At 54.8% G+C, this 22,729-nt stretch overlaps 1 protein-coding gene across 1 annotated transcript in view; it reads left to right on the top strand.

The window, feature by feature from the left end:
- Window positions 1-10,947: 10,947 nt before the first annotated feature.
- Window positions 10,948-22,729, top strand: part of LOC137544753 (myosin-IIIb-like) — a 418,671-nt gene continuing 406,889 nt past the window's right edge. The window contains exon 1 of the mRNA XM_068265847.1: window positions 10,948-11,058. Within this exon, the coding sequence (XP_068121948.1) occupies window positions 10,948-11,058 (111 nt within the window). The remainder of the gene's footprint in view (window positions 11,059-22,729) is intronic.

Genomic DNA, 22,729 nt, shown 5'->3' with positions numbered 1-22,729 from the left:
AACACAATGCTATATAGTGTGGGTGAGCGGTGTACTACTGTTCCCAGCAGAGACACAGAGCACAATGCTATACAGTGGTGGGTGAGCGGTGTACTACTGTTCCCAGCAGAGACACAGAGTGGCAGTAAACACAATGCTATATAGTGTGGGTGAGCGGTGTACTACTGTTCCCAGCAGCGACACAGAGCACAATGCTATACAGTGGTGGGTTAGCGGTGTACTACTGTTCCCAGCAGAGACACAGAGCACAATGCTATACAGTGGTGGGTGAGCGGTGTACTACTGTTCCCAGCAGAGACACAGAGCACAATGCTATACAGTGGTGGGTGAGCGGTGTACTACTGTTCCCAGCAGCGACACAGAGCACAATGCTATACAGTGGTGGGTGAGCGGTGTACTACTATTCCCAGCAGCGACACAGAGCACAATGCTATACAGTGGTGGGTTAGCAGTGTACTACTGTTCCCAGCAGCGACACAGAGCACAATGCTATACAGTGGTGGGTTAGCGGTGTACTACTGTTCCCAGCAGAGACACAGAGCACAATGCTATACAGTGGTGGGTTAGCGGTGTACTACTGTTCCCAGCAGCGACACAGAGCACAATGCTATACAGTGGTGGGTGAGCGGTGTACTACTGTTCCCAGCAGCGACACAGAGCACAATGCTATACAGTGGTGGGTGAGCGGTGTACTACTATTCCCAGCAGCGACACAGAGCACAATGCTATACAGTGGTGGGTTAGCGGTGTACTACTGTTCCCAGCAGAGACACAGAGCACAATGCTATACAGTGGTGGGTGTGCGGGGTACTACTGTTCCCAGCAGCGACACAGAGCACAATGCTATACAGTGGTGGGTGAGCGGTGTACTACTGTTCCCAGCAGCGACACAGAGCACAATGCTATACAGTGGTGGGTGAGCGGTGTACTACTGTTCCCAGCAGAGACACAGAGTGGCAGTAAACACAATGCTATACAGTGGTGGGTGAGCGGTGTACACAGAGTGGCAGTAAACACAATGCTATATAGTGTGGGTGAGCGGTGTACTACTATTCGCAGCAGCGACACAGAGCACAATGCTATACAGTGGTGGGTGAGCGGTGTACTACTATTCCCAGCAGCGACACAGAGCACAATGCTATACAGTGGTGGGTGAGCGGTGTACTACTATTCCCAGCAGCGACACAGAGCACAATGCTATACAGTGGTGGGTGAGCGGTGTACTACTGTTCCCAGCAGCGACACAGAGCACAATGCTATACAGTGGTGGGTTAGCGGTGTACTACTGTTCCCAGCAGAGACACAGAGCACAATGCTATACAGTGGTGGGTGTGCGGGGTACTACTGTTCCCAGCAGCGACACAGAGCACAATGCTATACAGTGGTGGGTGAGCGGTGTACTACTATTCCCAGCAGCGACACAGAGCACAATGCTATACAGTGGTGGGTTAGCGGTGTACTACTGTTCCCAGCAGAGACACAGAGCACAATGCTATACAGTGGTGGGTGAGCAGTGTACTACTGTTCCCAGCAGCGACACAGAGCACAATGCTATACAGTGGTGGGTGAGCGGTGTACTACTGTTCCCAACAGCGACACAGAGCACAATGCTATACAGTGGTGGGTTAGCGGTGTACTACTGTTCCCAGCAGAGACACAGAGCACAATGCTATACAGTGGTGGGTGAGCGGTGTACTACTGTTCCCAGCAGCGACACAGAGCACAATGCTATACAGTGGTGGGTGAGCGGTGTACTACTATTCCCAGCAGCGACACAGAGCACAATGCTATACAGTGGAGGGTGAGCGGTGTACTACTGTTCCCAGCAGCGACACAGAGCACAATGCTATACAGTGGTGGGTGAGCGGTGTACTACTATTCCCAGCAGCGACACAGAGCACAATGCTATACAGTGGAGGGTGAGCGGTGTACTACTGTTCCCAGCAGAGACACAGAGTGGCAGTAAACACAATGCTATATAGTGTGGGTGAGCGGTGTACTACTGTTCCCAGCAGAGACACAGAGTGGCAGTAAACACAATGCTCTATAGTGTGGGTGAGCGGTGTACTACTGTTCCCAGCAGAGACACAGAGCACAATGCTATACAGTGGTGGGTGAGCGGTGTACTACTGTTCCCAGCAGAGACACAGAGTGGCAGTAAACACAATGCTATATAGTGTGGGTGAGCGGTGTACTACTGTTCCCAGCAGAGACACAGAGCACAATGCTATACAGTGGTGGGTGAGCGGTGTACTACTTTTCCCAGCAACGACACAGAGCACATTGCTATACAGTGGTGGGTTAGCGGTGTACTACTATTCCCAGCAGCGACACCGAGCACAATGCTATACAGTGGTGGGTGAGCGGTGTACTACTGTTCCCAGCAGCGACACAGAGCACAATGCTATACAGTGGTGGGTGAGCGGTGTACTACTGTTCCCAGCAGAGACACAGAGCACAATGCTATACAGTGGTGGGTGAGCGGTGTACTACTTTTCCCAGCAACGACACAGAGCACATTGCTATACAGTGGTGGGTTAGCGGTGTACTACTATTCCCAGCAGCGACACCGAGCACAATGCTATACAGTGGTGGGTGAGCGGTGTACTACTATTCCCAGCAGCGACACAGAGCACAATGCTATACAGTGGTGGGTGAGCGGTGTACTACTATTCCCAGCAGCGACACAGAGCACAATGCTATACAGTGGTGGGTGAGCGGTGTACTACTGTTCCCAGCAGCGACACAGAGCACAATGCTATACAGTGGTGGGTGAGCGGTGTACTACTGTTCCCAGCAGAGACACAGAGTGGCAGTAAACACAATGCTATATAGTGTGGGTGAGCTGTGTACTACTGTTCCCAGCAGAGACACAGAGTGGCAGTAAACACAATGCTATATAGTGAGGGTGAGCGGTGTACTACTGTTCCCAGCAGAGACACAGAGTGGCAGTAAACACAATGCTATATAGTGTGGGTGAGCGGTGTACTACTGTTCCCAGCAGAGACACAGAGCACAATGCTATACAGTGGTGGGTGAGCGGTGTACTACTGTTCCCAGCAGAGACACAGAGTGGCAGTAAACACAATGCTATATAGTGTGGGTGAGCGGTGTACTACTGTTCCCAGCAGAGACACAGAGTGGCAGTAAACACAATGCTATATAGTGTGGGTGAGCGGTGTACTACTGTTCCCAGCAGCGACACAATGACTGGGGGGACCCTGGCTAGCCTGGCTGGAGAGAGAACTACCCTGCCTGCCTACCCAAAGCTAAACCCACAGATAAATGGCGGAGAAATGACGTGGATCGGGTATTTATTTACCCGAACCACGTGACCCGTTCGGCCAATCAGAGCGCGTTCGGGTCCGAACCACGTGACCCGTTCGCCAATCACAGCGCTAGCCGAACGTTCGGGGAACGTTCGGCCATGCGCTCTTAGTTCGGCCATATGGCCGAACTCGAACATCACCCGAACAGGGTGATATTCTGCAGAACCCGAACAGTGGCGAACACTGTTCGCCCAACACTAGAGAGAGCTCATTTTTCTCTTGGATTGATCATAATGGTACATGCTAGGCTGTTTTCAGCATGTAGTGTGGTTGGTGGTATAGGGGTTAAGTCAGATACCTACCACACACTGAGACTTGGGCTCAATTCCCAGCCACGGTATGTAAGCTGGCTTTTGAAATTCTACAAATCCTTAAGCATGCTACTTTTTCTCTTGGATTGATCATAATGGTACATGCTAGGCTGGCTTCAGCATGTAGTGTGGTTGGTGGTATAGGGGTTAAGTCAGATACCTACCACACATTAAGACCTGGGTTCAATTCCCAGCCACGGTATGTAAGCTGGCTTTTGAAATACTACAATTCCCTGGAAGATGAGACCCTCCTCCCTCCGGGAGGAGTGGAGGGGAAATAGATAGGTGAGGAAATAAATGTAAACTACGCGGAATTAAAAATGTTTTCGCGGAATTCCGTTTTAGAGGTATAGCAATTCCGTTCCGACCGGTGGAATCGGAATTGACCCAATTCCAGACGGAATCGCGGAATTGAGAATTCCGCGGAATCCAGCGAGCATTCCTATTGGAATTTACTTCAGTCTCGCAGTTTTGCACTATATACGTGCTTCTGTCTTTCTTGCATGTGACGTGAAACAAGGCTTATGCAGATTGGAGAAGCTGATACAGTTTAATCCATTGTTTGGGACTGTTTCCTCGGACAATAAGGAACATGAGATCTTTTCTGTATTATTGGTCTGTGTTTTGTGAGCGCAGACTTTTATTATCAATCGATTCTAAACCTACGAATGAAAATGGTTCAAACCCTCTGCTCTGGCTAACAATACAATTTCAGGTAGTAAATCGTTAGAGAGGCTAGGATTCTTCCTGTTTGGCTGGAAGCAGATTTGCAGCTAAGAAACTGGCTTGAAGCCATTGATTGTAACTGCAATATAAAGAATTAATATATACACAAAATGATTAAACGTAACAATTATAGAGAAATAGTAGCCCAGATAAAATAAAAGGAAAAAACTAATGAAAATGGATACTTAAAGTTTGGAAGAAATATGTCCTTTGTGGAAACTGCTTTGTTCCAGAATGAGAGTTCAGCCAAGATGGTAGCCAGCCGAGGTTCTCATGCTGGTTGCTTGCAATCCTTATGCTGGTAAGATATGGAGAACTGCCTGCTGAAATTGTTGTGGTTCTTTTAAGGGCGGAGCCCAGAGCCAGCCTCTGGGCGGGGTTTTATTCCGGCGGGAAGCTTAAGTCCAAAAGATATGACGTTTTCCATATTTCAGCCTATGTTCACTGCACACTAGTAATAAAAGCAAATCCACAATCTCCCAAAATATAGATCACATTGACACACATAACCTTTGTTCCTTATGAAGCCAGGTGTCCTCACTGTCTAGGAAGCCAGGTGTCCTCCCATTATAGGTTGCTAGGTGTCCCCCTTTACATGCAGCCAGGTGTCCTCCCAGTATAGATAGGCATGTGCCCCCCCCCCCCATATAGATAGTCCCCCCAGAGGGACTATCTCTGAGACAGCTTTCTGTATCCTTCCCCTAAACCATGATGGTGAACAATCTTTGTCTTCAGGTCATTTGAGAGTTGTTTTGAGACCCCCATGTTGCTACTGTTCAGAGAAAATTAAAAGAGGAGAGAAACTTACAATTGACCCCCTAAATACTCTTTCTCATAATTGGATTCACCTGTGTATGTAGGTCAGGGGTCACTGAACTTACCAAGCCAATTTGAGTTCCAATAATTAGTTCTAAAGGTTCTGGAATCAATAAAATGTATGCACTTGCCTAATTTTATTTAAAGGGGAACTTCAGCTTAAACAAACATACTGTCATTAAGTTACATTAGTTATGTTAATTAAAATGATTAGGTAATATAATCTCTTACCCACCCTGTTTTAAAAGAACAAGCAAAAGCTTGGGATTTCATGTGAGCAGCCATCTTTTTCATGGGGGCAGCCATCTTTTTGGTTGAAAGGAGGTGACAAGGAGCATGAGACACAGTTCCAGCTGTCCTGTGTCCGGATCACCCCTCCCAGCTGCGTGCACTAGGCTTCACATCTCAAATTAAAAATTAAAAAAAAAAAATTGCGCCAAAACAGCAGGATGAGAACAACATCAGAAATTCCATCATGCTTTGCACAGCATCAGGGGAAAAATGCCCGGGCAGTGAGGCTTGGGTAAGAAAAACAAAGTTCTGATGCTGTGACACTGTTAAAGAAACACCATGGGCCTGATTCACAAAGCGGTGCAAAATGTTTGCACGCCTGTGAAAAGCCCTTTATCACGCCTAAACTTAGTTTAGGCGTGATCTGAAGGAGTTCGCGCGAACTCCCGCGCGCAAAGTTTTGCACGCGCAGCGCACCGTGCTTCGCGCGCAGCGCCCATTAAACCCTATGGGACTTTGCGCGCTTCACTTTAAGCAATTATTGCACACTTTCTGTAAATCCAATAAACTTCATTTCACTTCTCAAATATCACGATATATATATATAGATATCCAGGTGTCCCCCCAGTATAGGCAGCCAGGTGTCCCCCAGTACAGGCAACCAGGTGCCCCCCAGTATAGGCAGCCAGGTGTCCCCCTAGTACAGGCAGCCAGGTGTCCCCCAGTACAGGCAGCCAGGTGTCCCCCCAGTACAGGCAGCCAGGTGTCCCCCCAGTATAGATATCCAGGTGTCCCCCCAGTATAGGCAGCCAGGTGTCCCCCAGTACAGGCAGCCAGGTGTCCCCCAGTATAGGCAGCCAGGTGTCCCCCAGTATAGGCCGACAGGTGTCTCCCCAGTATAGGCAGCCAGGTATCCCCCCAGTATAGGCAGCCAGGTGTTCCCCCAGTATACATAGCCAGGTGTTCCCCAGTATAGGCAGCCAGGTGTCCCCCCAGAACAGGTAGCCAGGTGTCCCCCAGTATAGGCCGACAGGTGTCTCCCCAGTATAGGCAGCCAGGTATCCCCCCAGTATAGGCAGACAGGTTTTCCCCCAGTATACATAACCAGGTGTTCCCCAGTATAGGCAGCCAGGTGTCCCCCCAGTATAGGCAGCCAGGTGTCCCCCTAGTACAGGCAGCCAGGTGTCCCCCAGTACAGGCAGCCAGGTGTCCCCCCAGTACAGGCAGCCAGGTGTCCCCCCAGTATAGATATCCAGGTGTCCCCCCAGTATAGGCAGCCAGGTGTCCCCCAGTACAGGCAGCCAGGTGTCCCCCAGTATAGGCAGCCAGGTGTCCCCCAGTATAGGCCGACAGGTGTCTCCCCAGTATAGGCAGCCAGGTATCCCCCCAGTATAGGCAGCCAGGTGTTCCCCCAGTATACATAGCCAGGTGTTCCCCAGTATAGGCAGCCAGGTGTCCCCCCAGAACAGGTAGCCAGGTGTCCCCCAGTATAGGCCGACAGGTGTCTCCCCAGTATAGGCAGCCAGGTATCCCCCCAGTATAGGCAGACAGGTTTTCCCCCAGTATACATAACCAGGTGTTCCCCAGTATAGGCAGCCAGGTGTCCCCCCAGTATAGGCAGCCAGGTGTCCCCCCAGTACAGGTAGCCAGATGTCCCCCCAGTATAGGCAGGTGCCCCACTGTAAAGTAAGCCAGATGTCCCCCCATTATAGGTTGCTAGGTGTCTCCCGTTACATGCAGCCAGGTGTCCTCCCAGTAAATAGTCAGGTGTCCCCCAGTACAGGTAGCCAGGTGTCCCCCCAGTATAGACAACCAGGTGTCCTCCCAGTATAGGCAGCCAGGTGTCCCTCAATATAGGCAGACAGGTGTCCCCCCAGTATAGGCAGCCAGGTTTACCCCAGTATAGGCAGCCAGGTGTCCCCCCAGTATAATTAGGTGTCCCCCAGTATAGGCAGCCAGGTGTCCCCCCTGTATAATTAGGTGTCCCCCAGTATAGGCAACCAGGCGCTCCCCCCCCCCCCTGTATAGGTAGTCAGGTGTCCCCCTGTATAGGTAGCCAGGTGTCCCCCCAGTATAGGCAGCCGGGTGTCCCCCCTGTATAGGTAGCCAGGTGTCCCCCCAGTACAGGCAGCCAGGTGTACCCCAGTATAGGCAGCCAGGTGTCCCCCCAGTATAGGCAGCCAGGTGTACCCCAGTATAGGCAGCCAGGTGTACCCCAGTATAGGCAGCCAGGTGTACCCCAGTATAGGCAGCCAGGTGCCCCCCAGTATAGGCAGCCAGGTGTCCCCCCAGTATAGGCAGCCGGGTGTCCCCCAGTATAGGCAGCCAGGTGTACCCCAGTATAGGCAGCCAGGTGTCCCCCCAGTATAGGCAGCCGTGTGTCCCCCCTGTATAGGTAGCCAGGTGTCCCCCCAGTACAGGCAGCCAGGTGTCCCCCCAGTATAGGCAGCCAGGTTTACCCCAGTATAGGCAGCCATGTGTCCCCCCAGTATAATTAGGTGTCCCCCAGTATAGGCAGCCAGGTGTCCCCCCTGTATAATTAGGTGTCCCCCAGTACAGGCAACCAGGCGCCCCCCCCCCCCTGTATAGGTAGTCTTGTGTCCCCCTGTATAGGTAGCCAGGTGTCCCCTCAGTATAGGCAGCCAGGTGTACCCCAGTATAGGCAGCCAGGTGTCCACCCTGTATAATTAGGTGTCCCCCAGTATAGGCAACCAGGTGCTCTCCCCCTGTATAGGTAGTCAGGTGTCCCCCTGTATAGGTAGCCAGGTGCCCCCCCTTTATAGACAGCCAGGTGCCCCCCCCTTTATAGACAGCCAGGTCCCCCCCCCCCTTTATAGACAGCCAGGTGTCCCTCCAGTATAGGCAGCCAGGTGTCCCCCCAGTATAGGCAGCCAGGTGTCCCCCCAGTACAGGCAGCCAGGTGTCCCCCCAGTATAGGCAGCCAGGTGTACCCCAGTATAGGCAGCCAGGTGTCCCCCCAGTACAGGCAGCCAGGTGTCCCCCCAGTACAGGCAGCCAGGTGTACCCCCAGTACAGGCAGCCAGGTGTCCCCCCAGTACAGGCAGCCAGGTGTACCCCCAGTACAGGCAGCCAGGTGTCCCCCCAGTACAGGCAGCCAGGTGTCCCCCCAGTATAGGCAGCCAGGTGTACCCCAGTATAGGCAGCCAGGTGTCCCCCCAGTACAGGCAGCCAGGTGTCCCCCCAGTATAGGCAGCCAGGTGTCCCCCCAGTATAGGCAGCCAGGTGTACCCCAGTATAGGCAGCCAGGTGTCCCCCCAGTACAGGCAGCCAGGTGTCCCCCCAGTATAGGCAGCCAGGTGTCCCCCCAGTACAGGCAGCCAGGTGTCCCCCCAGTATAGGCAGCCAGGTGTACCCCAGTATAGGCAGCCAGGTGTCCCCCCAGTATAGGCAGCCAGATGTCCCCCCAGTACAGGCAGCCAGGTGCCCCCCAGTATAGGCAGCCAGGTGTCCCCCCAGTACAGGCAGCCAGGTGTACCCCAGTATAGGCAGCCAGGTGTACCCCCAGTATAGGCAGCCAGATGTCCCCCCAGTATAGGCAGCCAGGTGTCCCCCAGTATAGGCAGCCAGGTGTCCCCCCAGTATAATTAGGTGTCCCCCAGTACAGGTAGCCAGGTGTCCCCCCAGTACAGGCAGCCAGGTGTACCCCCAGTACAGGCAGCCAGGTGTCCTCCAGTATAGGCAGCCAGGTGTCTCCCCAGTATAATTAGGTGTCCCCAGTATAGGCAGCCAGGTGTCCCCCCAGTACAGGCAGCCAGGTGTACCCCCAGTACAGGCAGCCAGGTGTCCTCCAGTATAGGCAGCCAGGTGTCCCCCCAGTACAGGCAGCCAGGTGTCCCCCCAGTATAGGCAGCCAGGTGTCCCCCCTGTATAGGCAGCCAGGTGTCCCCCCAGTATAGGCAGCCAGGTGTCCCAGCAGTATAGGCAGCCAGGTGTCCCCCCTGTATAGGCAGCCAGGTGTCCCCCCAGTATAGGCAGCCAGGTGTCCCCCCAGTATAGGCAGCCAGGTGTCCCCCCTGTATAGGCAGCCAGGTGTCCCCCCAGTACAGGCAGCCAGGTGTCCCCCCAGTACAGGCAGCCAGGTGTACCCCAGTACAGGCAGCCAGGTGTCCCCCCAGTACAGGCAGCCAGGTGTCCCCCCAGTATAATTAGGTGTCCCCCAGTATAGGCAACCAGGTGTACCCCAGTATGGGCAGCCAGGTGTTCCCCCAGTATAATTAGGTGTCCCCCAGTATAGGCAACCAGGTGTACCCCAGTATAGGCAGCCAGGTGTCCCCCCAGTACAAATAGCCAGGTGTCCCCCAGTACAGGCAACCAGGTGCCCCCCAGTATAGGCAGCCAGGTGTCCCCCCAGTACAGGCAGCCAGGTGTACCCCAGTATAGGCAGCCAGATGTCCCCCCAGTATAGGCAGCCAGGTGTACCCCAGTATAGGCAGCCAGGTGTCCCCCCAGTACAGGCAGCCAGGTGTCCCCCCAGTATAGGCAGCCAGGTGTCCCCCCAGTATAGGCAGCCAGGTGTCCCCCCAGTACAGGCAGCCAGGTGTCCCCCCAGTATAGGCAGCCAGGTGTCCCCCCAGTATAGGCAGCCAGATGTCCCCCCAGTATAGGCAGCCAGGTGTACCCCAGTATAGGCAGCCAGGTGTCCCCCCAGTACAGGCAGCCAGGTGTCCCCCCAGTATAGGCAGCCAGGTGTCCCCCCAGTACAGGCAGCCAGGTGTCCCCCCAGTATAGGCAGCCAGGTGTACCCCAGTATAGGCAGCCAGGTGTCCCCCCAGTATAGGCAGCCAGATGTCCCCCCAGTACAGGCAGCCAGGTGCCCCCCAGTATAGGCAGCCAGGTGTCCCCCCAGTACAGGCAGCCAGGTGTACCCCAGTATAGGCAGCCAGGTGTACCCCCAGTATAGGCAGCCAGATGTCCCCCCAGTACAGGCAGCCAGGTGTCCCCCCAGTATAGGCAGCCAGGTGTACCCCCAGTACAGGCAGCCAGGTGTCCCCCCAGTACAGGCAGCCAGGTGTACCCCAGTATAGGCAGCCAGGTGTACCCCCAGTATAGGCAGCCAGGTGTCCCCCCAGTACAGGCAGCCAGGTGTCCCCCCAGTATAGGCAGCCAGGTGTACCCCAGTATAGGCAGCCAGATGTCCCCCAGTACAGGCAGCCAGGTGTCCCCCCAGTACAGGCAGCCAGGTGTACCCCAGTATAGGCAGCCAGGTGTCCCCCGTGTATAATTAGGTGTCCCCCAGTATAGGCAGCCAGGCGCTCCGCCCCCTGTATAGGTAGTCAGGTGTGACGTCCCCCCCACCCAGTGCAGGTCTTATTAGCCTGATTATAATACACTATGACGTCACTGTTGCAGGTCTCGCCACACATCAACATGATAACAGGAATGACAACGCTGTCAGCGGTGGGCGTGGCAGGGAGGAATGGGGCGGGGCGGAGAGGGAATGCCGGGGCGTGCCTGGCAGGAATGTGGGCGGGGCGGGGTCTCCGCTGTGACACGCGGCGGTGCAGGTCGGGGAGATGGAGGGGCAGGAAGGGATGGAGGGGGCAGATGCGGCTCTGCTGGAAGATCTGACCGAGGAGAGGCTGCTGGGGGTCCTGCGGGAGAGATACGCCCACCACCGGGTCTATGTGAGTACAACTGCCCCTGATACCCCCTCTAACTGCCCCACTGCCATCCCCTCTAACTGCTTCTGATACCCCCTCTAACTGCCCCTGATACCCCCTCTAACTGCCCCTGATACCCCCTCTAACTGCCCCTGATACCCCCTCTAACTGCCCCACTGCCATCCCCTCTAACTGCCTCTGATACCCCCTCTAACTGCCCCTGATACCCCCCTCTAACTGCCCCACTGCCTCTGATACCTCCTCTAACTGCCCCACTGCCATCCCCTCTTAACTGCCTCTGATACCCCCTCTAACTGCAACTGACACTCCCCTCTAACTGCCTCTGATACCCCCTCTAACTGCCCCACTGCCACCCCCTCTAACTGCCTCTGATACCCCCCTCTAACTGCCCCACTGCCATCCCCTCTAACTGCTTCTGATACCCCCTCTAACTGCAACTGACACTCACCTCTAACTGCCACTGATACCCCCTCGAACTGCTCCACTGCCATCCCCTCTAACTGCTTCTGATACCCCCTCTAACTGCAACTGACACTCCCCTCTAACTGCCCCTGATACCCCCTCTAACTGCCCCTGATACCCCCTCGAACTCCTCCACTGCCATCCCCTCTAACTGCTTCTGATACCCCCTCTAACTGCCCCTGATACCCCCTCTAACTGCCCCTGATACCCCCTCTAACTGCCCCACTGCCATCCCCTCTAACTGCCTCTGATACCCCTCTAACTGCAACTGATACCCCCTTTAACTTCCCCACTGCCCCTGATACCCCTCTAACTGCCCCACTGCCTCTGATACCCCCTCTAACTGCCCCACTGCCATCCCCTCTAACTGCCCCTGATAGCCAGCTAACTGCCTTACTGCCTCTGATACTGCCCCACTGCCACTGGTATCCTTCTAACTGCCCCACTGCCTCTGATACTGCCCCACTGCCTCTGGTATCCCCTCTAACTGCCCCTGATACCCCTATAACTACAACTAATACGCCCTTTAACTGCCCCACTTCCTCTGATACCACCTCTAATTGCTCAACTGCTCTTGATACCCCCTCTAACTGCAACTGATACCCCCTCTAACTGCTCAACTGCCTCTGATACCCCTCTAACTGCCCCACTGCCTCTGATATCCTTCTAACTGCAACTGATACCCCCTCCAACTACAACTGATACCCCCTTCTAACTGCCTCTGATACTGCCTCCAACTGCCCCACTGCTCCTGATAGCCCTCTAACTGCAACTGATACCCCCTCTAACTGCTCAACTGTCTCTGATACCACCTCTAACTGCCCCACTGATTCTGATACCCCTCTAACTGCAACTGATACCCCCTCTAACTGCCCCACTGCCCCTGATACCCCTCTAACTACCCCACTGCCTCTGATACCCCCTCCAACTACAACTGATACCCCCTTCTAACTGCCCCTGATACTGCTTCCAACTGCCCCACTGCTCCTGATACCCCCTCTAACTGCAACTGATACCCCCTCTAACTGTCCCACTGCCCCTGATAGCTGGCTAACTGCCCCACTGCCCCTGATACCCCCCTAACTGCTCAACTGCCCCCTATACCCCCTCCAACTTCCCCACTGCCCCTGATACCCCCTGTTACTGCCCCACTGCCCCTGATACCCCCTCTAAATGCCCCTGATACCCCCTCTAACTACAACTGATACCCCCTGTAACTGCCCCACTGCCTCTGATACCCCCTCTAACTGCTGCAATGCCCCTGATACCCCTCTAACTGTCGCACTGCCCCTGATACTCCATCTAACTGCTCAACTGCCCTTGATACTCCATCTAACTGGTCAACTGCCCCACTGCCCCTGATACTCCATCTAACTGCTCAACTGCCCCTGATACTCGATCAAACTGCTCAACTGCCCCTGATAGCCCTTAAACTGCAACTGATACCCCCTCTAACTGTCCTACTGCCCTGATACCCCTCTAACTGCCTCTGGAATCCCCTCTAACTGCTCAACTGCAACTAATACACCCTCTAACTGCCCCTCCAACTGCCTCTGGGATCCCCTCTAACTGCAACTGATAGACCCTAACTGCTGAACTGCCCCTGGTACCCCCTCTAACTGCTCAACGTATGCAGATACCTCCACTAACTGCCCAACTGCCCCTGGTACCTCCTCTAACTGCACCTGATAGCACCTCTAACTGCTCAGCACATGCAGTTAGTTAATTGCACCCATATAACTAACTGTCCCTGATACCCTGACCATTTACCTCAATACCCCCTCTAACTGCCCATATACACCCAACTGCCCTTAATTCCCCTCCAACTGACCCAACACCTTGCCTATCTGCCCCAAGACACCTAATCTCTGCCCTTGTGCCACCTCTTACTACCCTAACTGCCCCAAGACATGCAACTGCCCATAATACCCCCAGCATCTACCCCAATGGGAGGGGCATCGACGTTCATCCAGAGTTGGTGCGGAGGTGCTATTGTGTTTTTCCAATGTGACTTCATGTGGCCTCATACAGGCCACGCCTCCTACAGGCCACACCTCCTACAGACCACACCTCCTACAGACCACACCTCCTACAGGCCATGCCTCCTACAGGCCATGCCTCCTACAGACCACGCCTCCTACAGGCCACACCTCCTACAGGCCATGCCTCTACCTTTGCATACACCCTGCGCACCCCATACACCGAGGGCTGGGTCTACATGAGTGTAACTTCCCCTAATACCCTGCATAACTGCCCCAATACACCTAACTGCCCCATCACCGCTCCTACTTACTCCAATATCCCCCATAATTCTCCTTACTATACCCAAACTTCTCCACCTGTACCTGATACACCCTGAACCCGGGGCTACATGAGTATAACTGCCCCTAATACCCTGAATAACTACCCCATCACCGCTCCTACTTACTCCAATATACCCAATAACTACCCCAACAGTCCTCCAGGGCCGGATTTAGGCCAAGGCCACCTAGGCCATGGCCTAGGGCACCACAGCAGCAAGGGCACCAAAGCAGCAGGCTAAACTGGTGCAGCATTTGCAAGCTTGCAAATGCTGCAATGCAGGGAAATTAGGTGAGCACCTGACTGTGTTACTCTGCTGCTAGCCACCTGTGCAGCAGCCACCTTGCTCTCTGCACGTTTGCATTGTGGCTGGCGGCTATGGACTTGAGCAGCTTTGGAGATGGAAAGGAAGAGGAAGCTTCTGCACTGGAGACGAGCGGAGAATTGAGTGACACTGATAGCTGCTGTAGTGTGAAGGCGAGCTGGCTACCTATACTGAAAGGGGGGGGGGGGGAGAGGGATCGAGGGATTCATCTGGATACCTATACTGGAATAAAAGTGGAGGGGTCATCTGGATAACTATACTGGAGGGAAGGGGGGAGGGGTCATCTTGCTACCTATGCTGAAGGGGGCAGCTAGTGACAGTGGCCTTGGGCGGTAAAGAGTACAAATCCGGCCCTGCAGTCCTCTTTACTATACCCAAACTTCTCCACCTGTACCTGATACACCCCGAACCCCGTTCTACATGAGTATAACTTCCCCTAATACCCTGCATAACTGCCCTGATTTACCTAACTGCCCCATCACCGCTCCAACTTACTCCAATATCCCCAATAACTACCCCCATAATCCTCCTTACTATACCCAAACTTCTCCACCTGTACCTGATACACCCCGAACCCCGGTCTACATGAGTATAACTGCCTCATACTCTCTTAAATACCCCAGTACACCTAACTGCCCCATTATTACTACAAACTACCCTAGTACTCCTCCTATCTACACTTAATACCCCTAAACTTACATACTGTGTGCTCACCCGGGAACCTCGTCTACATAAGTGTAACTGCCCCTAATACCAATAACTACCCCAATACCATTATTAACTATACCTAATACCCCTCAACCTGCCCATCCACTCTGCGTACCCGATACACCCGTAACTGGATCTACAGGAGTCTAACTACCCCCACTCTTCCTTCTACTTACCTATGTCTACCTAACTACCCTCAGCTCCCCAGCTATCTCTGCCTGATTACCCAGTCCTCCACCCCCTCCTCTTCTTTTCCCCTTACTTTGTGCCTGTTACTTAGGAGTGGTTGTACTTGTTGGAGGGGGCAATTGTTACTTTCGTGAGGGGCAGGTTTAGCTGAGGGAGGAGCATCTGTGAGATGGGAGATTATACCTGTGGGTGGCATGGGTGTACCGGTGGGAGGAGTGGTTGTACCTGCATGAGGAGTGGTTGGGTGTACCGGTGGGAGGAGGGGTTGCACCTGCATGAGGAGTGGTTGGGTGTACCGGTGGGAGGAGTGGTTGTACCTGCATGAGGAGTGGTTGGGTGTACCGGTGGGAGGAGTGGTTGTACCTGCATGAGGAGTGGTTGGGTGTACCGGTGGGAGGAGTGGTTGTACCTGCATGAGGAGTGGTTGGGTGTACCGGTGGGAGGAGTGGTTGTACCTGCATGAGGAGTGGTTGGGTGTACCGGTGGGAGGAGGGGTTGTACCTGCATGAGGAGTGGTTGGGTGTACCGGTGGGAGGAGTGGTTGTACCTGCATGAGGAGTGGTTGGGTGTACCGGTGGGAGGAGTGGTTGTACCTGCATGAGGAGTGGTTGGGTGTACCGGTGGGAGGAGTGGTTGTACCTGCATGAGGAGTGGTTGGGTGTACCGGTGGGAGGAGGGGTTGTACCTGCATGAGGAGTGGTTGGGTGTACCGGTGGGAGGAGTGGTTGTACCTGCATGAGGAGTGGTTGGGTGTATCGGTGGGAGGAGTGGTTGTACCTGCATGAGGAGTGGTTGGGTGTACCGGTGGGAGGAGTGGTTGTACCTGCATGAGGAGTGGTTGGGTGTACCGGTGGGAGGAGTGGTTGTACCTGCATGAGGAGTGGTTGGGTGTACCCGTGGGAGAATCGGTTGTACCTACCTGAGGCGTAGTGATGGCGCAAACATCACATTTTTGGTTCACGAACGTAAATTTTCCACAAATGTTTGCGAACTGGTTGTACTCAGCGGGCTCCTTAGACTTTAATGGCAGGCACATTTCTAAAACTTTTAGGGTATCCCTGTAGGAACAATTTCTTTAAAAGGTGAAAAAAAGGACAGTGACAGAAGAGGCTCAACTGCAAAATAGTTGCCCAAAAATACGTATTTTGCTAGGAAAAAAAATGTTTTAATGGTTATTTTTAAAGTTGAATGGCCACCGACTTTAGCGATAGCACAGCCCCCGTACGAGCTAGAAACGCCAACTTTGGGAACAAGAGGAAACATTTTTTTCCTAGAAGACCTTGTAGTTTTTGAGAAAATGGATGTTAGGGCTTGTTCAAACTAAGAGCTATTTTTTGCTTCTTTTTTTTTTTTTTTCAAGCGCTGGCGATTTTAAAAATCGCCTTAAAAAGCGCTTGTGCAGTGTTTGCTTATGTGAATGTTCTCACATGAGCTTTCTATCCAGTCGCAAACCAGGCTCATGCACCATTTTCTGAGCGTTTGCGATTCAATTGAGTATCGGGAAATCGCAAAGTGCTTGAAAAAGCGCTTTGAAAAGCAATTTCCTGAGTTCTTAAATAAATACATTGTATTTATTCATTTCCGGGTCAAAGAGTTCACTTCCTGACTGACGTCCCCTACTGCTACTGACTGACGTCCCCTACTGCTACTGACTGACGTCCCCTACTGCTACTGACTGACGTCCCCTACTGCTACTGACTGACGTCCCCTACTGCTACTGACTGACGTCCCCTACTGCTACTGACTGACGTCCCCTACTGCTACTGACTGCCGTCCCCTGCTGCTACTGTCTGCCGTCCCGTACTGCTACTGACTGCCGTCCCCTACTGCTACTGACTGACGTCCCCTACTGCTACTGTCTGCCGTCCCCTGCTGCTACTGTCTGCCGTCCCGTACTGCTACTGACTGCCGTCCCAGACTGCTACTGACTGCCGTCCCCTACTGCTACTGACTGCCGTCCCGTACTGCTACTGACTGCCGTCCCCTGCTGCTACTGACTGCCGTCCCCTGCTGCTACTGACTGCCGTCCCCTGCTGCTACTGACTGCCGTCCCCTGCTGCTACTGACTGCCGTCCCCTGCTGCTACTGACTGCCGTCCCCTGCTGCTACTGACTGCCGTCCCCTGCTGCTACTGACTGCCGTCCCCTGCTGCTACTGACTGCCGTCCCCTGCTGCTACTGACTGCCGTCCCCTGCTGCTACTGACTGCCGTCCCCTGCTGCTACTGACTGCCGTCCCCTGCTGCTACTGACTGCCGTCCCCTGCTGCTACTGACTGCCGTCCCCTGCTGCTACTGACTGCCGTCCCCTGCTGCTACTGACTGCCGTCCCCTGCTGCTACTGACTGCCGTCCCCTGCTGCTACTGACTGCCGTCCCCTGCTGCTACTGACTGCCGTCCCCTGCTGCTACTGACTGAGGTCCCCTGCTGCTACTGACTGAGGTCCCCTGCTGCTACTGACTGAGGTCCCCTGCTGCTACTGACTGAGGTCCCCTACTGCTACTGACTGCCGTCCCCTACTGCTACTGACTGAGGTCCCCTGCTGCTACTGACTGCCGTCCCCTACTGCTACTGACTGCCGTCCCCTACTGCTACTGACTGAGGTCCCCTACTGCTACTGACTGCCGTCCCCTACTGCTACTGACTGCCGTCCCCTGCTGCTACTGTCTGCCGTCCCGTACTGCTACTGACTGCCGTCCCATACTGCTACTGACTGCCGTCCCCTACTGCTACTGACTGACGTCCCGTACTGCTACTGACTGCCGTCCCCTGCTGCTACTGACTGACGTCCCCTACTGCTACTGACTGCCGTCCCCTGCTGCTACTGACTGCCGTCCCCTGCTGCTACTGACTGCCGTCCCCTGCTGCTACTGACTGCCGTCCCCTGCTGCTACTGACTGCCGTCCCCTGCTGCTACTGACTGCCGTCCCCTGCTGCTACTGACTGCCGTCCCCTGCTGCTACTGACTGCCGTCCCCTGCTGCTACTGACTGCCGTCCCCTGCTGCTACTGACTGCCTTAAAAAGCGCTTGTGCAGTGTTTGCTTATGTGAATGTTCTCACATGAGCTTTCTATCCAGTCGCAAACCAGGCTCATGCACCATTTTCTGAGCGTTTGCGATTCAATTGAGTATCGGGAAATCGCAAAGTGCTTGAAAAAGCGCTTTGAAAGCAATTTCCTGAGTTCTTAAATAAATACATTGTATTTATTCATTTCCGGGTCAAAGAGTTCACTTCCTGACTGACGTCCCCTACTGCTACTGACTGACGTCCCCTACTGCTACTGACTGACGTCCCCTACTGCTACTGACTGACGTCCCCTACTGCTACTGACTGACGTCCCCTACTGCTACTGACTGACGTCCCCTACTGCTACTGACTGACGTCCCCTACTGCTACTGACTGACGTCCCCTACTGCTACTGACTGCCGTCCCCTGCTGCTACTGTCTGCCGTCCCGTACTGCTACTGACTGCCGTCCCCTACTGCTACTGACTGACGTCCCCTACTGCTACTGTCTGCCGTCCCCTGCTGCTACTGTCTGCCGTCCCGTACTGCTACTGACTGCCGTCCCGTACTGCTACTGACTGCCGTCCCCTACTGCTACTGACTGCCGTCCCGTACTGCTACTGACTGCCGTCCCCTGCTGCTACTGACTGCCGTCCCCTGCTGCTACTGACTGCCGTCCCCTGCTGCTACTGACTGCCGTCCCCTGCTGCTACTGACTGCCGTCCCCTGCTGCTACTGACTGCCGTCCCCTGCTGCTACTGACTGCCGTCCCCTGCTGCTACTGACTGCCGTCCCCTGCTGCTACTGACTGCCGTCCCCTGCTGCTACTGACTGCCGTCCCCTGCTGCTACTGACTGCCGTCCCCTGCTGCTACTGACTGCCGTCCCCTGCTGCTACTGACTGCCGTCCCCTGCTGCTACTGACTGCCGTCCCCTGCTGCTACTGACTGCCGTCCCCTGCTGCTACTGACTGCCGTCCCCTGCTGCTACTGACTGCCGTCCCCTGCTGCTACTGACTGCCGTCCCCTGCTGCTACTGACTGCCGTCCCCTGCTGCTACTGACTGCCGTCCCCTGCTGCTACTGACTGCCGTCCCCTGCTGCTACTGACTGCCGTCCCCTGCTGCTACTGACTGCCGTCCCCTGCTGCTACTGACTGCCGTCCCCTGCTGCTACTGACTGCCGTCCCCTGCTGCTACTGACTGCCGTCCCCTGCTGCTACTGACTGAGGTCCCCTGCTGCTACTGACTGAGGTCCCCTACTGCTACTGACTGCCGTCCCCTACTGCTACTGACTGAGGTCCCCTGCTGCTACTGACTGCCGTCCCCTACTGCTACTGACTGAGGTCCCCTACTGCTACTGACTGCCGTCCCCTACTGCTACTGACTGCCGTCCCCTGCTGCTACTGTCTGCCGTCCCGTACTGCTACTGACTGCCGTCCCATACTGCTACTGACTGCCGTCCCCTACTGCTACTGACTGACGTCCCCTACTGCTACTGACTGCCGTCCCCTGCTGCTACTGTCTGCCGTCCCGTACTGCTACTGACTGCCGTCCCGTACTGCTACTGACTGCCGTCCCCTGCTGCTACTGACTGACGTCCCCTGCTGCTACTGACTGCCGTCCCCTGCTGCTACTGACTGCCGTCCCCTGCTGCTACTGACTGCCGTCCCCTGCTGCTACTGACTGCCGTCCCCTGCTGCTACTGACTGCCGTCCCCTGCTGCTACTGACTGCCGTCCCCTGCTGCTACTGACTGCCGTCCCCTGCTGCTACTGACTGCCGTCCCCTGCTGCTACTGACTGCCGTCCCCTGCTGCTACTGACTGCCGTCCCCTGCTGCTACTGACTGCCGTCCCCTGCTGCTACTGACTGCCGTCCCCTGCTGCTACTGACTGCCGTCCCCTGCTGCTACTGACTGCCGTCCCCTGCTGCTACTGACTGCCGTCCCCTGCTGCTACTGACTGCCGTCCCCTGCTGCTACTGACTGCCGTCCCCTGCTGCTACTGACTGCCGTCCCCTGCTGCTACTGACTGCCGTCCCCTGCTGCTACTGACTGCCGTCCCCTGCTGCTACTGACTGCCGTCCCCTGCTGCTACTGACTGCCGTCCCCTGCTGCTACTGACTGCCGTCCCCTGCTGCTACTGACTGCCGTCCCCTGCTGCTACTGACTGCCGTCCCTCTGCTGCTACTGACTGAGGTCCCCTGCTGCTACTGACTGAGGTCCCCTGCTGCTACTGACTGAGGTCCCCTACTGCTACTGACTGCCGTCCACTACTGCTACTGACTGAGGTCCCCTACTGCTACTGACTGAGGTCCCCTACTGCTACTGACTGCCGTCCCCTACTGCTACTGACTGCCGTCCCCTACTGCTACTGACTGCCGTCCCCTACTGCTACTGCCTGATGTCCCCTACTGCTACTGCCTGATGTCCCCTACTGCTACTGCCTGATGTCCCCTACTGCTACTGACTGACGTCCCCTACTGCTACTGACTGACGTCCCCTACTGCTACTGCCTGACGTCCCCTACTGACTGACGTCCCCTACTGCTACTGCCTGCCGTCCCCTACTGCTACTGACTGACGTCCCCTACTGCTACTGACTGACGTCCCCTACTGCTACTGACTGACGTCCTCTACTGCTACTGACTGACGTCCCCTACTGCTACTGACTGACGTCCCCTACTGCTACTGACTGACGTCCCCTACTGCTACTGACTGACGTCCCCTGCTGCTACTGACTGCCGTCCCCTGCTGCTACTGACTGCCGTCCCCTGCTGCTACTGACTGCCGTCCCCTACTGCTACTGACTGACGTCCCCTACTGCTACTGACTGACGTCCCCTACTGCTACTGCCTGACGTCCCCTACTGCTACTGCCTGACGTCCCCTACTGCTACTGCCTGAGGTCCCCTACTGCTACTGACTGAGGTCCCGTACTGCTACTGACTGCCGTCCCGTACTGCTACTGACTGACGTCCCCTACTGCTACTGCCTGACGTCCCCTACTGCTACTGCCTGACGTCCCCTACTGCTACTGCCTGACGTCCCCTACTGCTACTGACTGACGTCCCCTACTGCTACTGCCTGCCGTCCCCTACTGCTACTGCCTGCCGTCCCCTACTGCTACTGCCTGCCGTCCCCTACTGCTACTGCCTGCCGTCCCCTACTGCTACTGCCTGCCGTCCCCTACTGCTACTGCCTGCCGTCCCCTACTGCTACTGCCTGCCGTCCCCTACTGCTACTGCCTGCCGTCCCCTACTGCTACTGCCTGCCGTCCCCTACTGCTACTGACTGACGTCCCCTACTGCTACTGACTGACGTCCCCTACTGCTACTGCCTGACGTCCCCTACTGCTACTGCCTGACGTCCCCTACTGCTACTGCCTGACGTCCCGTACTGCTACTGACTGCCGTCCCCTACTGCTACTGCCTGATGTCCCCTACTGCTACTGCCTGCCGTCCCCTACTGCTACTGCCTGACGTCCCCTACTGCTACTGCCTGACGTCCCCTACTGCTACTGACTGACGTCAGGTAGTGAAAAAAATCATCACTCCACAAAAGCGAAAATCGCCCAGAAAGCGTTTGTAAAAACCCCTATAAATTGCTCAGCGGTTGCAATAGCGCTGGCGATTTCTAATGTGAACTAGGCCATGAAGTAGCAAAGTAAATACGGTAAAATGACAGATAATGTATTAACATGAACAGCGCTGCCCCAAATGTCTTACTGTCCAATAAATGCAAATAAGACGGAAATCCTATGACTTCAATCGTATCTTCCTTTAGACTTCATAGGATTTCCGTCTTATTTGCATTTAGTGGACAGTAAAAGACGTTTGGGGCAGCGCTGTTGTTTAGCTTTGTTGTTGGATTTAGGGGAACCCAGTGATCTCTGCAGTAGCGCACCCCGCAGCAAGATTGATTGATAGCCAATGGTGCCAATTGAGCTGACTGATTTGTGCAGAGCGCAGTGTTTTTTGTACATAATGTATTAACATGTATATAAATGTACTTATTTAATTTTTGTATAGTGTGGGAAATAAAAAAAAAAATTGTGGGTCCCCTCCCGAGCCTCTGTAACCCCTTGTCCTCCATGCAGGCTGAGATAGCCAGAATGTGGAGCCCTGGCCGAGTGGGGCTTCTCACCCGAGCTATACCAACCCGCATGGTCCATGGTATGGGGGGCCAAACCTCCCCCTCTCCCCAGAGACAAGGGGCCCTTCCCCACCCCGGGCCCAGGAGGAGGGGGGCTTCTCACCCTGACTATACCAGCCCGCGTGGTCCATGGTATGGGGGGGCCAAGCCTCCCCCTCTCCCCAGAGCCCTTGTCCAATCCATGGACAAGAGGCTCTTCCCCACCCTGGGCCCAGGAGGAGGAGGAGGGGGGGTGTTTCATGGTGGCATCTGGGAAACCCCTTTAAAAGGAGGAGCCCCCAGATGCCGCCCCCCTCTCCAGCAGAAATTAGTATAGGGGTACATGGTATCCCTTACCCATTTCCACAAAGGGTTAACAGAAATAAAAATGCAACCACGGAAAAAATTAATTCTATATTCTTAAATTAACAATAAATACCTTTAAAGAAAGTTCCTACGCCAGTATCCTCTAGTAAATCCTGCGGGCTCCCACTGTCCTCCCGACCAGCCCACACCTATCGCCTCCATCCATGCTGGCACTGGGTGCTCTAGGTGCCAG

Source organism: Hyperolius riggenbachi, chromosome 1, assembly GCF_040937935.1.
Source record: "Hyperolius riggenbachi isolate aHypRig1 chromosome 1, aHypRig1.pri, whole genome shotgun sequence".
NCBI lineage: Eukaryota > Metazoa > Chordata > Amphibia > Anura > Hyperoliidae > Hyperolius > Hyperolius riggenbachi.
This window is presented reverse-complemented; position numbering and strand designations above follow the sequence as displayed.